General features: G+C 42.3%; 1 protein-coding gene across 1 annotated transcript in view; it reads right to left on the reverse strand.

Moving 5' to 3' along the window:
- rxfp2a (relaxin family peptide receptor 2a) overlaps positions 1-16,969 on the reverse strand; it is a 60,891-nt gene that overhangs the window by 20,412 nt on the left and 23,510 nt on the right. Inside the window, exons 5-9 of the mRNA XM_049591341.1 lie at positions 14,714-14,785; positions 9,800-9,871; positions 7,625-7,696; positions 6,638-6,709; positions 299-373 (exon numbers count right to left, since the gene is read on the reverse strand). Coding sequence (XP_049447298.1) covers positions 299-373; positions 6,638-6,709; positions 7,625-7,696; positions 9,800-9,871; positions 14,714-14,785 — 363 coding nt within the window. The remainder of the gene's footprint in view (positions 1-298; positions 374-6,637; positions 6,710-7,624; positions 7,697-9,799; positions 9,872-14,713; positions 14,786-16,969) is intronic.

The raw sequence follows: 16,969 nt of genomic DNA on the forward strand, positions 1-16,969 counted from the left end.
TTGAGGCCATTATTAGCGTCAGACTCATCTGCCTCACTGACCCAAAACAGTCGGTCAAGCTGACAAACCACAGTGACAGTGGCTACGGATGCGTCACCTCTTACATAGTCTGGAGGACATATCAGCTACGTAACCACACTGTTCCTTCTCTCCATCATTTGTTTTAATGTATGCACACAAGCATAAAACACACACACATCCGTCTGTCTGATAAATTATTTACTGCACACATCTACTGAATCACACACATGCCCTACACACCTGCACACACACAAGTACACTGTCAGAGCAGACTCACAGCCAGTCCAAGGCAGGCATGTGTTGACAGAAGCTCGGGTGTGGAAGCTGCTGCAGCGAGGTGCCCACCATGGATCTGACGGGAGAAGGAAAACATGTTGTTGAAACACAAAGATTCCCCTCCACACAGCAGGAGCTCTCACCATTACAGAGCAGAGGTGACGCACTGTTGCAACTGCTTGTATATCTGGAAACAAAACATTCGTAACGTGTTTTGAAAAAGAAAGAATAGACTGATGATCTCAGTGCATGAACATCTTCCACTGATGTCTAATTCTATTAACTTCAAACACTGATGCTGCAAATATAAATAAATAAATGGACGTCATTCAACCATTGTCCTGTAAAGGAATACCATGTCTGCTAAAGTAAATACAATAGCAATCTTTAATACCTTATGTATTGAAAGCATCCAGTGGTGATCCTAGATTCTGGGGGGCCCAAGCAAAGAGGGCCATTGAGGCCCTGACGGTTGTGCTGACGGTTACACCTAATGTATTTATGACATTTACAGATAGCTGGCTAACTGTCCTAACTAATGGTATCCGAGTGTCATACAGTAGCTGGAGGAGGATCCAATTACGTTGTTTTTGAGGCAGCAGTGGCGCCCTGTGTTGTGCCTCTATGGGAAGTTAAAAGGGGTTTATAGTTGCAAAGTATGTCAAAAGTAGTGGCTGTCAGGGGTGCCTTTTCCTAAAAATGGTTTGCCTTGAAGAGGCTTCCAGTCACCCCTCTGTCAGCTTTGCTAAATTTATGCTAAAGTTATGCTAAAGTTGTGCTAAATTTAGGCTCCAAAGTCTATTTTACAAGTGTTGGTGGTGCTTTTTGTGGTTGGCTTTTGACAGTGGTGGCGTGTGGCTGCATTCATTCAGTCATTCATTGGGATGAGAACCCACCAGTCTGTAACCGTTCCTTCTGCTGATTTCTGCTGGCTGGCTGCTAATGAGCCAGGCTGAGGTTTTTTTTAAAGATATTTTTTGGGCATTTTTAGCCTTTATTTGACAGGACAGACAAGCGTGAAGAGGGGAGAGAGAGAGGGAGTGACACGCAGCAAAGGGCCACAGGCTGGATTCGCTGCAGCAACAGCCTTGTACATGGGGCACCTGCTCCACCACTAAGCCACCAACGCCCCAGAGGTTTTTAGATGTAAATATCAACATTGACTTAAGATGGAAAAGAATGAACACCAGCTAAATTAGCATCCTGGTGGCATTGTACAGATGTTGGCATTAAATTGGACGACCTCAGGAACTCTGGAACAGTGCCATTCAACCAGGAGGCTCTTCTTCTATGAACCACTAGAGCAGAGGACTGTGGTGAGAGAAGGAAAGGAGGCGTGTGCTCTACAACATAGACCGTGGAACCGGGGAGGCTAGGGGGGCCATGGCCCGGGTAACTTTTGTACTCTGACATAGAGGGCTGCATTGGGATTGGGTCCCGCCGGGTCCCCATTAAACAGTAGAAGAAGAAGAAGAAGAAAAAGAAGAAGAAGAAGAAGAAGATGTAGCCTAGCGACGGGATGTCAACACAGGAACTTGGTGCACATGCATGAGTGTTTCCACTCCATATTTATTCATAAATGGACGAATATGCCCTGAACCAGCTTTCATACCAATTTGCCGCTTGCTCCACCTGTCTGTCTGTCTGTCTATCTGTCTGTCTGTCTGTAAGCTCCATCTGTCATGAGACAAACATGAAAGAAGACGTGCAGTTTATTGTGTTTTGGTGACGAGCTGTCATTACGCACGACTGTTACGCACGTCTGCGCGCTCTTTATAACTCACTGTGTGAACCTATGTTGCATAATAAAGATTTGCCCCCTCGTAATTTTTAACCGCCCCCTCAGTAACTTCATCCTGGCGCCGGGCTTGCCTTAACCTCAATCACTGTGTGATTATATAAAGGTAGAAAAATAGCCTAAATAAATACAGAGGAGGAGAATAGAATATGAAACAGCCTTTATTTCATTAAAAACTAAATGAAAACAACGAAATAGGAACGCTATTCCTGACCAGTGCATCAAAAGACATGCAGGCCAGGGAAACGAAACAAACAACCGCATGAATCTCTTTATTAATAGCCTATAAAATGGTGGGTTTTCTCCTGTGGGACGGGAGAAGACACAAAATCAATGCATCTCTATTATTGTGCGGGCATAAATTCTCAGAGTTTTGCAGGAGCGGGTGGGAGCAGACATGCACATTGCAGTAATGGTCAGAAATTCAGCGTTCTGGTTACTTTTCAGTAACTATGCAGCTGCGCTTGTTTCGTTGTTGTTGTTGTTGTTGTTGTTGTTGTGTGTGTGTGTGTGTGTGTGTGTGTGTGTGTGTGTGTATGTGTATGTGTGTGCGGCTCTGCACATCAGTCTGATATGAGTGCTGACTTGTGATGATAATGAATATGATGTTGATTTAGACTCAAGGCAGCAAGATGAGTTTTGGTTGTGGTTGTGGACTGGATGTACTTTGTTGTTTGCTATAGTTTCATCTGTGCCTTTATGTGTAAATAGGCTTGGCCTGTTGTGTGTGAATGTTAGAGTGGGATCAGAGGGGTTAATCTGAGCAAGCATGTGTTCGTGTTCATGCGATATGTGATCACATCTGCATAATCAAACAAATACCAAATTGTTCCTTGTAATGGGTTACCCCATACCAGGTAATTTAGAAGTCAATTTTAAGTCTCTGCAAGAACTGAATGAACAGAAATGTTTGCCTGGCTGGAGGAGAATCAATCTAAAAGCCTTTGCTTTGAAAAACGAGCGGCAATAAACGTGGAAAAAAATGGAATGACATTTTTCCTGTGAAGAGTCACAGTAGTATCAGTTTTCGGTTTAAAACTAACTATTAAATATTTTTGGTGGCACATTACAGACAGATGTGAGGACAGACAAAACAGCGACCAGGGACAGGGGGGCTGCACAGATTAATGGAGAAACCAAAAGACAGACATATGGTCACTTCTATGTGGGTGTAACCCCAGGAGGTACACATGGTCTTTGAAGGAGTCAGACAGAGTGAGTGCACATTTATAAAAGGCCTTTTATCTTTTAAAATTCAAATGTTAAATGGTAATTTTTTGAAATGGAAACCTGTTGTGTACAGAGAGGGAAACACTGAGAGATCGAGTCAAGTGGAGAGATGAACTTGGGGCGTCGGTGGCTTAGTGGTAGAGCAGGCGCCCCATATACAAGGCTGTTGCCGCAGCGGCCCGGGTTCGAGTCCAGCCTGTGGCCCTTTGCTGCATGTCATCCCCCTCTCTCTCCCCCTTTCACACTTAGCTGTCCTATCCATTAAAGACAAAAATGCCCAAAAACATATTAAAAAAAAAAAAGTGGAGAGATGAACTGTGGGATGACAGGTGTGAAGCAAAGAACAGTGTCAAGGGATGAGACGTCAACACACACTGGGGGGAGAATGTCTCGCTATTATGCAAAGAACAAGACAGATGGCTTATCCAAGACAGATCAGTGAAGCAGTAGTCTCAATCACCAGACCTTTCTCAAAAAAAGAAAGGTCTGGCTGGGCCGACTCTCACTTTGAGATTGGAGAAAAAAACGCCCCAGCTGCTTGTATTTCTTTCAACCAATCACAGTTATTCTGGGCGGTGCCACAGCAACAGTGCGCTTGCAGAAATATTGTCGGGGGGAAACAGGTTTTGGTGTAACACACCCACAAAAATATCGCCTACAGGACGCGAACCATGGCAGAAAAATGGCTACATCCCTGCAAGATCAAACACCACAAAAGTTAGTAAAGGACGTGTTGAAAACTGCTACACAACTGGAGGTGGTAGGGCGGGACTTCAGCGGGTGGCTCGTTCCGCCCAATGAGAGGCTGATCTATGCAGTGAACTTCCGCCCACTCAGACTAGTGAAGCAGTGACTGAATGGAGATGAGGGAAGTGGCGACGAAGGTGAGACATAAAGGAGAGTAAAACTGACAGAAGTGTGACACATTCTGTGAAGATGGAAACAGAGCACTTTGGTCAACAACTGTTGTTTTTTAAAGGTGCTTTAAAGATATATTAAAGCCCCTACAAGGAACTTTCATTTTGAGTTGATTTTGGCGACCCTGTGGACAAAAGCGGTAGTGTTCTGCCGGAATGAAGCCTACATTTCCCATGAGCTCTTGCACGTATTGTCGTAAAGATGCTTACCTGGCTCGCGCATATGTTTGTTTTGGGGATGAATGAAACAACAAGACAGGAAAACTTTGCCCCCACTCCGGGGATCCCAGCTCACCTCTGCCGCGCCCCAGCTCCACCTCTCCGGCATACGCGCCACCGCTACCAGGGTAAATGCAGCGGTCGGCTGGTAAGGCTGAAGGCCTGTTTGGCGAGCACTTCCACGGCTTCTTGGACTGTATGTGAGTATGAAGCGGTGCCTCGCCTCTTTATTTCTCGGCACTCGGTGGACCCTGTCAACGCCTGGCTGGTACCTGTTGTCGGCCCGGATGAGGTGTTCCAGCCCCGCGGCCCCTGCTGTCCTTGTCCCCGCTGGCGCGGGGTGAATCTGCGCAACCTGCGGCCTCTGTGTGTGGCTCCCCAGAAAGCTAACGCTGTGGACCTGCCGGCTCCTGCCAGGATTGGGCTGGTAAATGCTAGATCGCTAGCAAACAAAACATTTATCCTGAAGGATTTCCTGACTTCCCGAGGATTGGATTTTCTCTGTGTGACTGAGACATGGCTGACTGTTGGTGAGTCCAGTGCTTTTACAGAACTTGACTGCTGCTATTTTAACTCCCCGCGGACGTCGGGTCGAGGAGGAGGAATAGTGACTATTTATAAAAGTCACTAAATGTAAGCAGCTAGGTAAGATGACGTGTGCCGTCTGAGTGCCGTAAATCGTTTCATCCTGGAAGCGACCTGGGGCGGACCCGGAGACAGTTTCCTAAAGGTATGGATATACACTATATAGAAATATCTCATCTTCACACCGATGGTCTCATTTGCTGTTGTGGGTCACGCACAATTAAATTGCCAGGGGAGAGATCTGACATCCACTGTAAGACTCCACTGACTCGCTTAATACTTGACCACCACTGTAATACAAAGACATGACGGAGAATAAAATGAGGTGTGAAATTTAACAATGCAAATTATTCACAGAGAACAACTTAGCCCACATTTGACAAGCGCGTATGCTCCTTATCTTCTCTGGCGGAAAATCAATTAAAGAAAACAGAGAAAAAGTTCCAGCATGCCTCTTGAATTTCAAGCACCACATGTTTTATATGGGCTTTTGTGAATTGAACTACAGGACATCTAAAAATTAACAGACATGTATCATTGTGGTCTGACCACAGACTGTAAATACAGATGGATGACATGACCCCAAAACTGAAGCCAAAACATCTCCATTACCCCCTGGTGGCTGGCTGCAGTACAGGTCATAAACCCTGGACCCTCCATGTCAACCGATGGGACATGCAACACACTAAAACAATCAAAGTACATTTCAAATTTTCCCATCTAAGGTAGCTGTTATCACGGTGCTGTATGTTCAAGAGTTTTTCAGCAACACATTCTCACTCCGACCTCGTCACATATCGACGTTTGGTCATGGACTTTCCACGTCCAGATACGACGTGCAAAGTACCCTGGGTGCATTGGTTGTTGATGTTCTGGGATGGTGGGTCAAGTTCTGCCTGTTACATGTATTGCATGCTTCTTTCAAAATATACTTCCGTTTTCATAGGAAATTTATCGTTTACTTACAGTCTCTTTCAAAACTTACACAATACATCGATACGGGGTGAAAGTCAGTGTTTGTTGGACCCATCAACCACCCCTTTCGCCAACCCTACTTGGACTTTCGGCAGCTTCACTTTTGTTCTTGTTCTATTACAGGGACCAGTCATGTATCATGCCGATGTTAAAGGACCCTTTTTTTTGGTTTCTGACACTGCAAGTCACTGCCCGAGCACCAGATTTCGACAACAACCCTGTGAGAGGCAGGGTACATCCTGGACAGGTCGCCAAACTATCACAGGGCTACCACATAGAGACAGACAACTATTTACATTCACATTCTCACTGACAGGCAATTTAGAGTCACCAGTTAACCTGCATGTCTTTGGACTGTCAGAGGGAGCCAGAGTACCTGGAGAAAACCCACACTGACACGGGGGGAACATGCAAACTCCACGAAGAAGGGTGCCAGCTGGCTGGCAGGTACAAACCTTGAACTCTCTTGTAGTGAGGCGACATTGCTGGGTGCTGCACCACAGCTGAAATCATCACCCTACGATTCTCATCTTCGAAAACTCAGAAAAAGTTGGCCTAACTTTGACATTGAGATCAGCCAGAACTGAAAGAAAAGATTTTAAGAGATGCAACTCACAGGTACATGAGGGACTGGAGCCCGATGAAGGTGTCCTGGGATAAGCTGCTTAGAGGGTTATGATCCAACACCCTGAAACAAAAAAAGATTTATTAAAGTTATAACAAGGATAGATCAACATTTTGGGAAATATCCTCATTTGGTTTCCTACCAAGAACTACACAAGAAGATCAAAACAACTCTCATGTCTGAGAGCTGAATATGAAGCTACACCAGGACATGATTAGCTTAACTTACCATGGCAAGTGGAGACAGGGGAAAAATAACCAGCCTTGGTCTGTCAGAAGATTAAAAAAATCTTCCCTCAAGCGCGTTTAAGATTGAACTAAAGAACACGTTCTTGCAAGAAAAATACTGGTGCAAGCGTAATATTTGGCATATACTGTGTACGTGGGAAAAGTTTCAATCTAACTCGGCAAGAAAATGAAGTGTACTTCCAAAATTGTAAGAATTTTCCAATAAGGAATTAATCTGAGCTGTTTGTACAAAAATAAACCAGAGGTGAAGTGAAGCACTGCTTGACAACAACACCATGCACACATAAAAAACACATCCCACAATTTAGAGTTGCTATTGTGAAACTAATACGCAACACCAGTGGACCAACGTAGCTATGAAACACTTTGATTTGAGACTGAGTTGGTTTCCAGCTCTCTTGCAACCCAGATGACTCTCAGAACATCGAGGGGATTTTTGTTTTCAGGAAGGACCCTAAGCCACAAATCTAATTGTGAAAGGAATTTCCAGATGCTCATGTGCTGTATGGGTCAATCTGTCATCTATATCTCAAATGTTAATAAAACCAGACAACCCAAAAACGGAGCATGAGCACCCCATACAGACACATGATGCCAGAACTAAGTGTGTCCTTGAATGCGCTCAACAGCCACACAGTGTCCTTCCAGCTACATCAGTATAAAACCACAGCAGAGTACAAAATGCAATGACTTCCTCATGTGTAGGTGCAAGTGTGTGTGTGTTACTCACAGCCACTCTAACTGATGGAGATCCCTGAACACACCAGGACTGAGGGAGGATATCAAGTTGTCACTGAGAAACCTGAGAGGAAGAGCAAGAAGCAGAGAAAAAGAGAATTATCTTCTATTCTCTGACTCTTGCCTCTTCTTTTCTCTGAACATTTCAAGCACTGATAGTAAAAAAAAAAAAAAAGATCTTCTCAAATGTCAGGATTTGCTGCCTTTTTTTTGGTTTGGTTTACTTTTTATGCAGATGCATGTTTATAAAAAGACAGTGAGAATATAAAAGTTTGAACGTTGTGCATGAGAGGTTAGAGGCCAAAAATGGCTTATGAAGGTGCCAATAGCCATATGTAAAAAAGACAAAAGTTTAAAAGTTTCAAGACTGACTAATGATACAAAATTTATATATACATAAGTAGAGATGTGCAACAAAGAAATAAATGAAAATCAAACTGAATATCTTTTGGTCCTTGACTTTTGGTCACACAAATCTAGTTGTGTTGGGCATCGGGCACTGTGTTTCTACATTTCATAAACTAAATCATTGATGGATTTAAAAAAATAAAATAACAAGGGTATTAATCAATGTTGACAGAAAATCATTGCTGCCTTCATACACAGTTGCAGACAGCTACACCTCACTGTAGCAAAAATGACCTCAACAGCTTTTTTGTGACCCGAACATGCTCTCTCATGTAAGGTGTGTTTGGACTGGCATTAATAAACAGCATAAATAGATTTTAGTTAATGTTAACTCAACTTATGATGCCTGGCATCCTTCCAATACTGACTTTATTCCTTTGCTTTCCCTTGTGTGCTATCTCAGACTTACATCATGTCACAGCAGTCAGTTTGGAGTAAAAAAAAAAAAAACTCAAAGGAGAACAAAGGAATACTTCACACATCTATTTTCAAACAGGTGCGTAGGAGAGGGATGAGCAGAACACAAATGAGTTTGCCTGACGTAGGTCTACATGATGGCTTGAGTTGCAAAAACATGACTTGAGGTGCTTTTATTAACAAAAATAGTGAGAAAACAAAATCGAGGACGTCCACAGCAAAACAGAAAATCCCCAAAAAATGTATACTTTTTCAGAAACACCGACCTGTCCCATCAACACTGTAATGAATCTAAACTGTAATGTCTGTTTTATTTCCTCAGCATTGTATTGTATTGCGGTGTATGTAGAATTGCGGCTGGGGCTTTATTGTGGTGCGTGCACTCACCAAATTGAGAGGGGTAAATAATGTGTGTGGCTAACCATGTGTGAGCATTTCACCAAGTGCCATCTTTACCACGTGCTGCCCGTACTCAGTGACGAGTCTTCGTCACATCACCAAAATGTTGCAGCATTAAAATCATTATTTATTGTTTTTTACCTCCAAAGTCATGCAGACTGTTTTTGCCTTTACCACCCTGTTGGCCAGGTGACTCATACTCCTTAACTGGAAACACCCTCAACCTCCATCTCACAACAGGTGGGTGAAAGAGCTGTTCCTGTCCACACACTTGAAAAGCTTAGATTTTGCCTCAATGGCTCCCTAAACTCATTTGAAAGGACTAGGAGACCTCTCTTCCACAAGTTGTGTTCTATGGATACGAAATAACCAAGAACTGCTCTGTGGATAAACACACCATATGATATGAATAACTATTTCAGTAGAAGAAAAATAAAATCCATATACAGTAGTTGTTACAGGAACAATTAAAGGGGAACTCCACCCATTTTCAAAATTCATACACGTTATTCCTATGGTCTAAGAGAGTCCAAAATTTTAGTAAATCTGAACAACTCTCTTCCAAATCAAAAAGCTAGAGCGCTAAAACTCAAATTTGTGATGTCATCATGTATATAGTCTGGTGGTGCTCCACAGACAATAAATAGTGAATGATGTTAGAGAGCATCCAGGGGAATGTTCTGAGTATGTGGGTACACTTTCTGTTTCTGAATTGAGAACACTACAATAGAATAAGGCTCAATCGGTTATCAAAAAGAAAACATTAATTCAGACTTTATACTTGACGACATCTCAAGTTTTCTCTGGTTTCTGGGTTTGAGAGAGAGTGCCTTATGCTCACAAATATTGATTGAACTTCCTGGTCATGGAAATAAACACTAGAATTGTTCATTTTGGCGGTGTTCCTCTTTGACATCATTAATGAAGTGAGCAGGGTACTTACAACCTCTTCAAACTGTGCAGGCCCCTAAAGGCATGTTTGGATATGATCTGGAGGCTGTTGTTTTGCAAGAACCTGAAAGCAGATTAAAAAAGTCAGAATTCATCCAAAACTCTAACCATTGATCTCTTTAATGCAGTGGTCCCCAACTGGCCGAGCCACGGGGTCCAGATCTCTTCTTAGTCACTGGTTCAAGGTCCACACAGTGAAGTATATTCAACGTTATTGCGTTTGGCCATGTCGTCAAGCTAGTGTGCTGTCTCTGTCATGTGGCTGCCCATTAGTCACTCACTCTACAGCAGGAAATGGCGCTTTGACATAAAAGCTACGCGTTAGAAAGTCACTGTACTTAAAAATAAAGTGTACAAACCTGACATGTTCACTTGCGGTCCATCTACCATGGACCTGCAACCCACTTTTGGACTGCAACGAATCACTGCTTGAATGCATGCAAACACCAGAGTAAGATGTCAAAGTGATTTAAACCCCGTTGTCAGAATTGTATCATTATTACTATTCGCTGCACGAGCATTTCTTTTCCTTTTAACACTTCAGTAAGAATGACAGGATAATACCCTCAGCAGCATATTCTCCACCAACACAGAGGACAGTCATCTGCAGGGGGACAAACAGTTGCTCAGATGCAAATTATGACCCTTAAAAACCCTTAAAAAGACAGAAATTACACGCCAGTAATTACTAACTTTTGGTCCTTTATCTAAGCTCAGAGATGTGTAACTCTCAATTCATTTTTTTTGGCCAGTAAATATGTTTGTAAATGTGCATAACCCTTACCAATTAGATTCTGCAGACAGAATCACATGATAAAAACTATTTATAGTTGTCAACGTCATTGTACACTTTGGTACTAATCTTCAGAATTAGCCTCATTCAGTACAAGAGCACAAAACCCTTTCAAAAATAGAATTACAAAAGCCAACACAAAAAGAGAAAGCTTCAGTTCTTTGGTCCATTTATCGTTCACCATTTGAGCCTCATAACTAATCTACTGGCCCCATATATAGTCTTGTAAACCTGTGATGTGCATCACTCTATCTTGTCATGAAATTTTGATGAACAACCAGCCTGACACCAATGTGTGAGCGTATATGGGAAACTAAATCTAATCATAGTAAATGCATTGAGAGCTTGATGATTAGAATGGATATATCATGTCAGTGTTGACAGGCCGAGTTGTGTCTGGTATTTGTCATGATGATTTATGAGGCAGCGTGATGCAAATGGCACCAGACATGATGCATAGTTGATAATAAAAACTGCATTAGAAAAGGGTTTGGAAATAAAACTTGCTGATGTCAGAGAGACTTGTAACTGTCCCTCTGGTTGCCTCATAATCAGCTGACAGCATTATTTTTGCTCTGACTGCAGTCTGTCTCAGTTAACATCACTCATGCAATATGCCTATGATTTATTCAACATAATGACACTTTGTCTGGGTCAGTCTGCAGAAACAGGCAGTGATTTATACAAGAAAAAAACAACATATTTTCCAAAGGTACAGTAGGTACCAGTAGAGAGATTTACTGCATCCCAATGAAATCACATCGTGCACAAAGCATTAATACTGTCGACTTGTCAGTGCTGCCATCACATCTACAGTGAGTTAAGAGACAGATTAACTGACTGAGAAAGGATCGCTGATGAAATCATTCCATGTACATAAAATTATCATGTTTCAAAAACAACAAGAACTAGAAAGCTAATGAGGCACATTGTACATTTTTATGTGTATTGAGCTCATTTTGGCTCCGCCTTCAGAGATCCATTTGTCTACTGGAAACTGAAACATGAGTAACAAAAGTTTAATAGTAAAACACGGTGTCTTCAGGGCTGGAAAGATGGAGAGAATGCCTTCAAATTACTAAACACCAGGGGCCTCATGTACAAAGACTGGATTTCCTACTGAAACATGGCGTATGCTTAAATCCAGAAAACATCAAGATTCCCCTCTCTGCACGATCAGAAAACTAAAACAAAAGAATAAGTAAGGCGGGAAAAAAGAAAAACTTCACAGAATGCGAATTGGAGACGCTCACTGAAGTGGAGGCGCACAAAAATGTACTTTTTGGCAAGCTGTCCTCCGGCATCAATACTAAACGTAAGAGGAGCGAGTGGGAGAGCGTGTGTGAGCCTGTCAATGCTGTAGGGACAGAAAAGCGTACACACGCAGAATTAAAAAAGAAGTGGTCCGACATTAAGATGGACGTGAAGCGGAGGAGGGCTGCCCACTGCCAAAGTGTGGCCAAAACAGGCGGGGGGACAGGGGAGGAGGAGCTCACCCCGTTTGAACAGAGAGTCACCTGGGGTCAATTGAAAGCAGACAAATAATTATGTTAACTGGATTTACAGTTTCCTTTTGTAAATTTTATACACCACTTACACGGATCACACACTATTGTTGAAAATGAATGCAGAAGTGCACCGGGGAAAAGGTGTGGCTGATCAAGAAATGTCGCACTTTACGCACGGGTTTATTGACATGAGTACTTTACACACAGAGACAATCAGGGGCTTGTTAGAAAGCTCTGAAGCTGCAGTTTAACCAGCAAAAACAGCAAGTCACTAACTTTAACCACTGACTAGTACTGATGCTGTGAAGGCAGGATAATATTTGGGGGCGCACATGCTCAGCGCGCATCAGGGGGATTAATATTAGGACAATTAAACAAATAAATTACTCACCACGAAGCCACCCATTGCGCACAGTGCCAGCTTGTAGTCTGTTCCCAGCCATGCTGTTACTCAGAATGTATGAATCGTGCGTTAAACCAGGCCACCTCGCCACAATGTTGATTAATTGCATTTGCGCATCACATATGATCTGTACATTGATCGAATGAAAATGCTTCCTGTTGACATAAACAAATTCATCCTGTGATGGTGCTTTTATACTGTAGCCATGTGTGTGCAGTCGATAGCTCCGATAACGTTAGGAAAACCGGCTGTCGCCGCAAATTGCACTTTAATGTTGGCCTGTTAAGCTGCATTGTATGGGAATTTGATATACCTGGCTGACATGCCAGGCATGTCCGTCCCACACAGCTGGCATGGCTCGGCTGAGGGTCGACTGGCACAGCCCCGATTGGTCGGCCAGCTCCCTCTGTAATGCCCCTGGAGCTAGGAACCCCAGTGTGGTCAGAACCTGTATGGATACAGGCAGCGCATGGCTCCTCGCCGCCTCGCGCTGCCGGCTGCAGCTCTGCGCACAGTTCCAGGAGGATTGGCCTCAGGAACCTAAAGCAGCTGATGAGCCAGTGCCATCTGTCTCTGAACACACGCTTTCTTCGTATTGCGCCATTTACAAATCTTCTGCTACTGCTAAAGCAGCCGTTGTTGTTAACGGTATTTTTCGGCACCACTTTGCGCATGCTTTTATATCCACTCATCTAATTGCAGACACGCGGGTGTGTTAACTGTTCATCAGTGTTAATTGTTGATGTTTCTCTGATGTGTGCACATCACTCTGAGGACTAATTGTTTTCACATTTATTTATTATAACAGTTTCTCAGCATCACCTCTGTGTCGCCCAAGGATCAACAGCTTAGAAACGTGCGTACGCCAGCCATGAAGTAGGCGTGAGGCTCCGCACATTTCCACAGTCATTTCACTCGATACATCTGAACTCTGCCGTGGAAAAGGACGTACGCCACGTTTTTGTGCGTACGCACCCTTTGTAAACGAGGCCCCAGATGAATTAACCCCAGAAGGTGAAATATTAGAATGCAGCCAGAGTGTGTCGGCAGTTCCTGAAGGATGAAGGCATTGATGCCATTGACTGGCCCTCTCGTTTCACTGACCTAAATCCAATGGATCACATAAGGGACGTGATGTATCCTTGCATCCATTGCTGCAAAGTACTGCCACTGACTGTCCAGGAGCTCAATGACGGTCAGATCCAGGTCTGGGAGGATATCCCCAGGGCACCATCCGCCAACTCATCAGGAGCATGCCCAGACATTTGCAGGAGTGCATAGAGGCAGGCGGGGGCTGTACACACTACTGAGTCATGCTATGAGTTGCTGTGGTAAAATTCACTCGAGTTGGATCAGCCTGTGATTTCAATTTTTTACTCTGATTTTCGGAGTGATTTTGAATCCAGCACTCAGTGGGTTGATGATTTAGGCTTCCACTGATCGATGTTATACGTCATTTTGTTCTCAACAAACAATACAATGTACATCAGTACAGATTTTCAACTTGAATAATTCTGTCATCAAGATCTGATGTGTGATTTCAGTGTTCCCTTCATTTTTGTAACAGTGTAGTATCGCTATAAAGGGGCAATTAGTACGTATTCTAAGTACTGATTTAATGTTTGTTTCCATTAATTGTATGAATTTATGATATTTATAGCTACTTTTGACCTCATTTACATTTTTTCTTTTCTATTTTACAGTGTGATTTTTAACAGATTTTTTTTAGAAAAAAAAAAAATCCAATTACCTGGATAGCAATGTGTGCATTTTCTTAAGGAGCTCCATTCCCCGCCTGACCTAATTTTGTGGTCCTCTGATCTTATAATTTATCCAGCATCTGAGTACAGTATATTTTGTGATGCCTGACCATACACCTGATCAATGAATACATGTATCATCAATGAGTGTAACAGCGCACAGAGCGTAAAAAAGAAGTTGGAGCCATAAATAAAGAGCAGCCCTGTAAGGAACTGCATTTAAAAACTTACCTGCCTTCGTATTGGCTATTTGATAACCATTTCTGCTTTTTGCTTCACCATTCATTCATGTTTTTTTCCCCACTGGTTTTCTTAACACCTGCTATAAAATCTCCTCTAATTAGCCACAGTTATACATGATAAATGTAGAAACGTAAGTTCTGAATGTACCCACAACAGGTGTGTGTTGCGAGGATGTGGAAAGCAGCGTAGAAATACTCACAGTCTCTGTAGAGAAGAGTATTCTGAGAAGACAAAATCAGACAACACCTGGATCTCATTGCTCTTCAATGACCTGCAACAGAAGCCACGAAATGCCACATTCAGAAAAACACAACACAGTTTGCATATACAAACAGACACACTCAGACTAGTGTTATCAAAAATACAGATTTATCAATACATCTAAATACAGAATTTTTGAAACGGTTTTAAAACTGCGCTTTCTCACTCTCTCTAACTGTTAATGTTTACAGTCATTCTGCTGTTCTCTGCCACTAACCAAAAAAGAAAAAGTCATCAATGTCATTTTATAGGCTCATTATACCAGCATTTATCTTTTAATAAAAAACTTAACTTGTATGCCGTCAATTTCCCCTGTAGTATCAAAAATGGTGTTCAATATTTTTCTCAATTTTCTCAAGGTATTGTATTGAAGTTGGAGAATCCTGTATTGTGACACACTAACTCAGACAAAGAGGGAGAGAGTGGATGAAAGGTCTGAAGCATTATGCACCGTGAACAGTCACATGAAAGACTTAACTACTGCTACTTTATTGACTTGTAAAAACTCTGCTTCACATTTCCAGAAGAATAGAAGCACCATCTGTTAGAGGCAGAGTTTAAAACTTGACTTTCATAGGACAGAAAAGATAAAAACAGAAAGACAAAAACGGCTGAGCGTAAATTTATATTCACCACATCCACACACACACACACATACAGGATGCAGAGAAGGCAAAATGAGGATGAAGTGATGTCCTTTTTCACGCCAGCTGGACATGTGGAAACAACATTTTGGATGGAGCTATGACAGATGTAGTTTGAATAATTCACAATCCTTCAAGATCATTGTCATCATCATCTCTCCATCCAGTGTATCCCAGGAGGGGAAATCATCATATTTCAGCTGCCTTTCTGTTCTTTCCGTTTTGCAAATCAGGGCAGCACAGCTCGGAGTTAAGAACAATATAATCCCTCTGTTGACTGTCTTCATTTGAAGAGAAGACAGATATGATATTAGCTTTAATTCTGGAAGTAATTTGCTCAAGTGCTAACAATAAAGTTATTGAATATCAAGTTTAAAAGACGATAAGATAAGGAGACCTACAGTCCAAGCAGGAAGAGAGGTATCGGCACGTGAGATGTTTCCACAAGGCAGGATATTCAAACAGATGGTATTGCTGAAGACGAGGAAGAGTTGATGCAATAGTCATTATCCACAGTCATAAAAGGCTCATATCATAAAAACAAAGAGGAACTTTTCGGAGAGGCCATTAGTAAGTTGTATTAACGTTAGAAGAAAAAGGCCTGAACTTTTTAATTACTAATACAGATTATTATATATTATTTAGGACGCTTAAGGTAGATATAATATCATAATCAGTGCCCTGTATGCAGGTTTTTATAGCACTGAAATGAAAGATCAGGCCCATCTTGGATTAAATGTTGTGTGCCAAATCATACAAAATAATGTAGCCTACAATAACTATGCAGATGACATGCAAATATACGCATCGCTTTCACCAGGTGATTATGGACCTGTAGAACGTCTGTGTCACTATAAATGATTGGATGTGTCATAGTTTTCTGCAACTCAATAGAGATAAGACTGAAATAATTCTCTCTGGGCCACAGAAAGAAAGAAAGCGTGTCAGCTCTCACCTCAAATCCCTCTGTCTTATAACTAGGAGTCAAGCAAGAGACCTTGTTGTTATCTTGGACTCAGACTGAAATTTCCACAGCTACATCAAATCCATAACGTCACCTGGCTACTACCATTTAAAAACATTGCTAGACTCAGAGGAATAATGTCACAACAAGACCTTGAAAGGCTCACCCATGCCTTTATATCCAGTATATTAGATCACTGCAGTGGTCTGTTTGTATGACTTTTAAAACAAGCTGTTCCGCAACTTCATCTTATTCAGAATGCTGCTGTTAGGGTCCTGACAAACACTAGGAAATATGACCACATTACTCCAGTTATAAAATTCTTACACTGGTTAACTGTCACTCAGACCTGATTTGTATAAAGCACTCTGTAGCTCAGCGCCCAAATATATCTCTGACATGCTTGTGACATATGGACCTTCTAGGACCCTGAGGACATCAGGGGCCGGCCCAATGACCGTCCTGAGAGTCCGAACAAAACATGGTGAAGCAGTGTTTTGTCTTCATGCAGCACAAACCTGGAATAACCTCTCAGATGATGTCAGACAAGCCCGGACTCTGACCACCTTTGAGTCAAAGCTAAAAA

The sequence above is a fragment of the Epinephelus fuscoguttatus genome, linkage group LG12 (assembly GCF_011397635.1).
Source record: "Epinephelus fuscoguttatus linkage group LG12, E.fuscoguttatus.final_Chr_v1".
In the NCBI taxonomy this organism is placed as follows: domain Eukaryota; kingdom Metazoa; phylum Chordata; class Actinopteri; order Perciformes; family Serranidae; genus Epinephelus; species Epinephelus fuscoguttatus.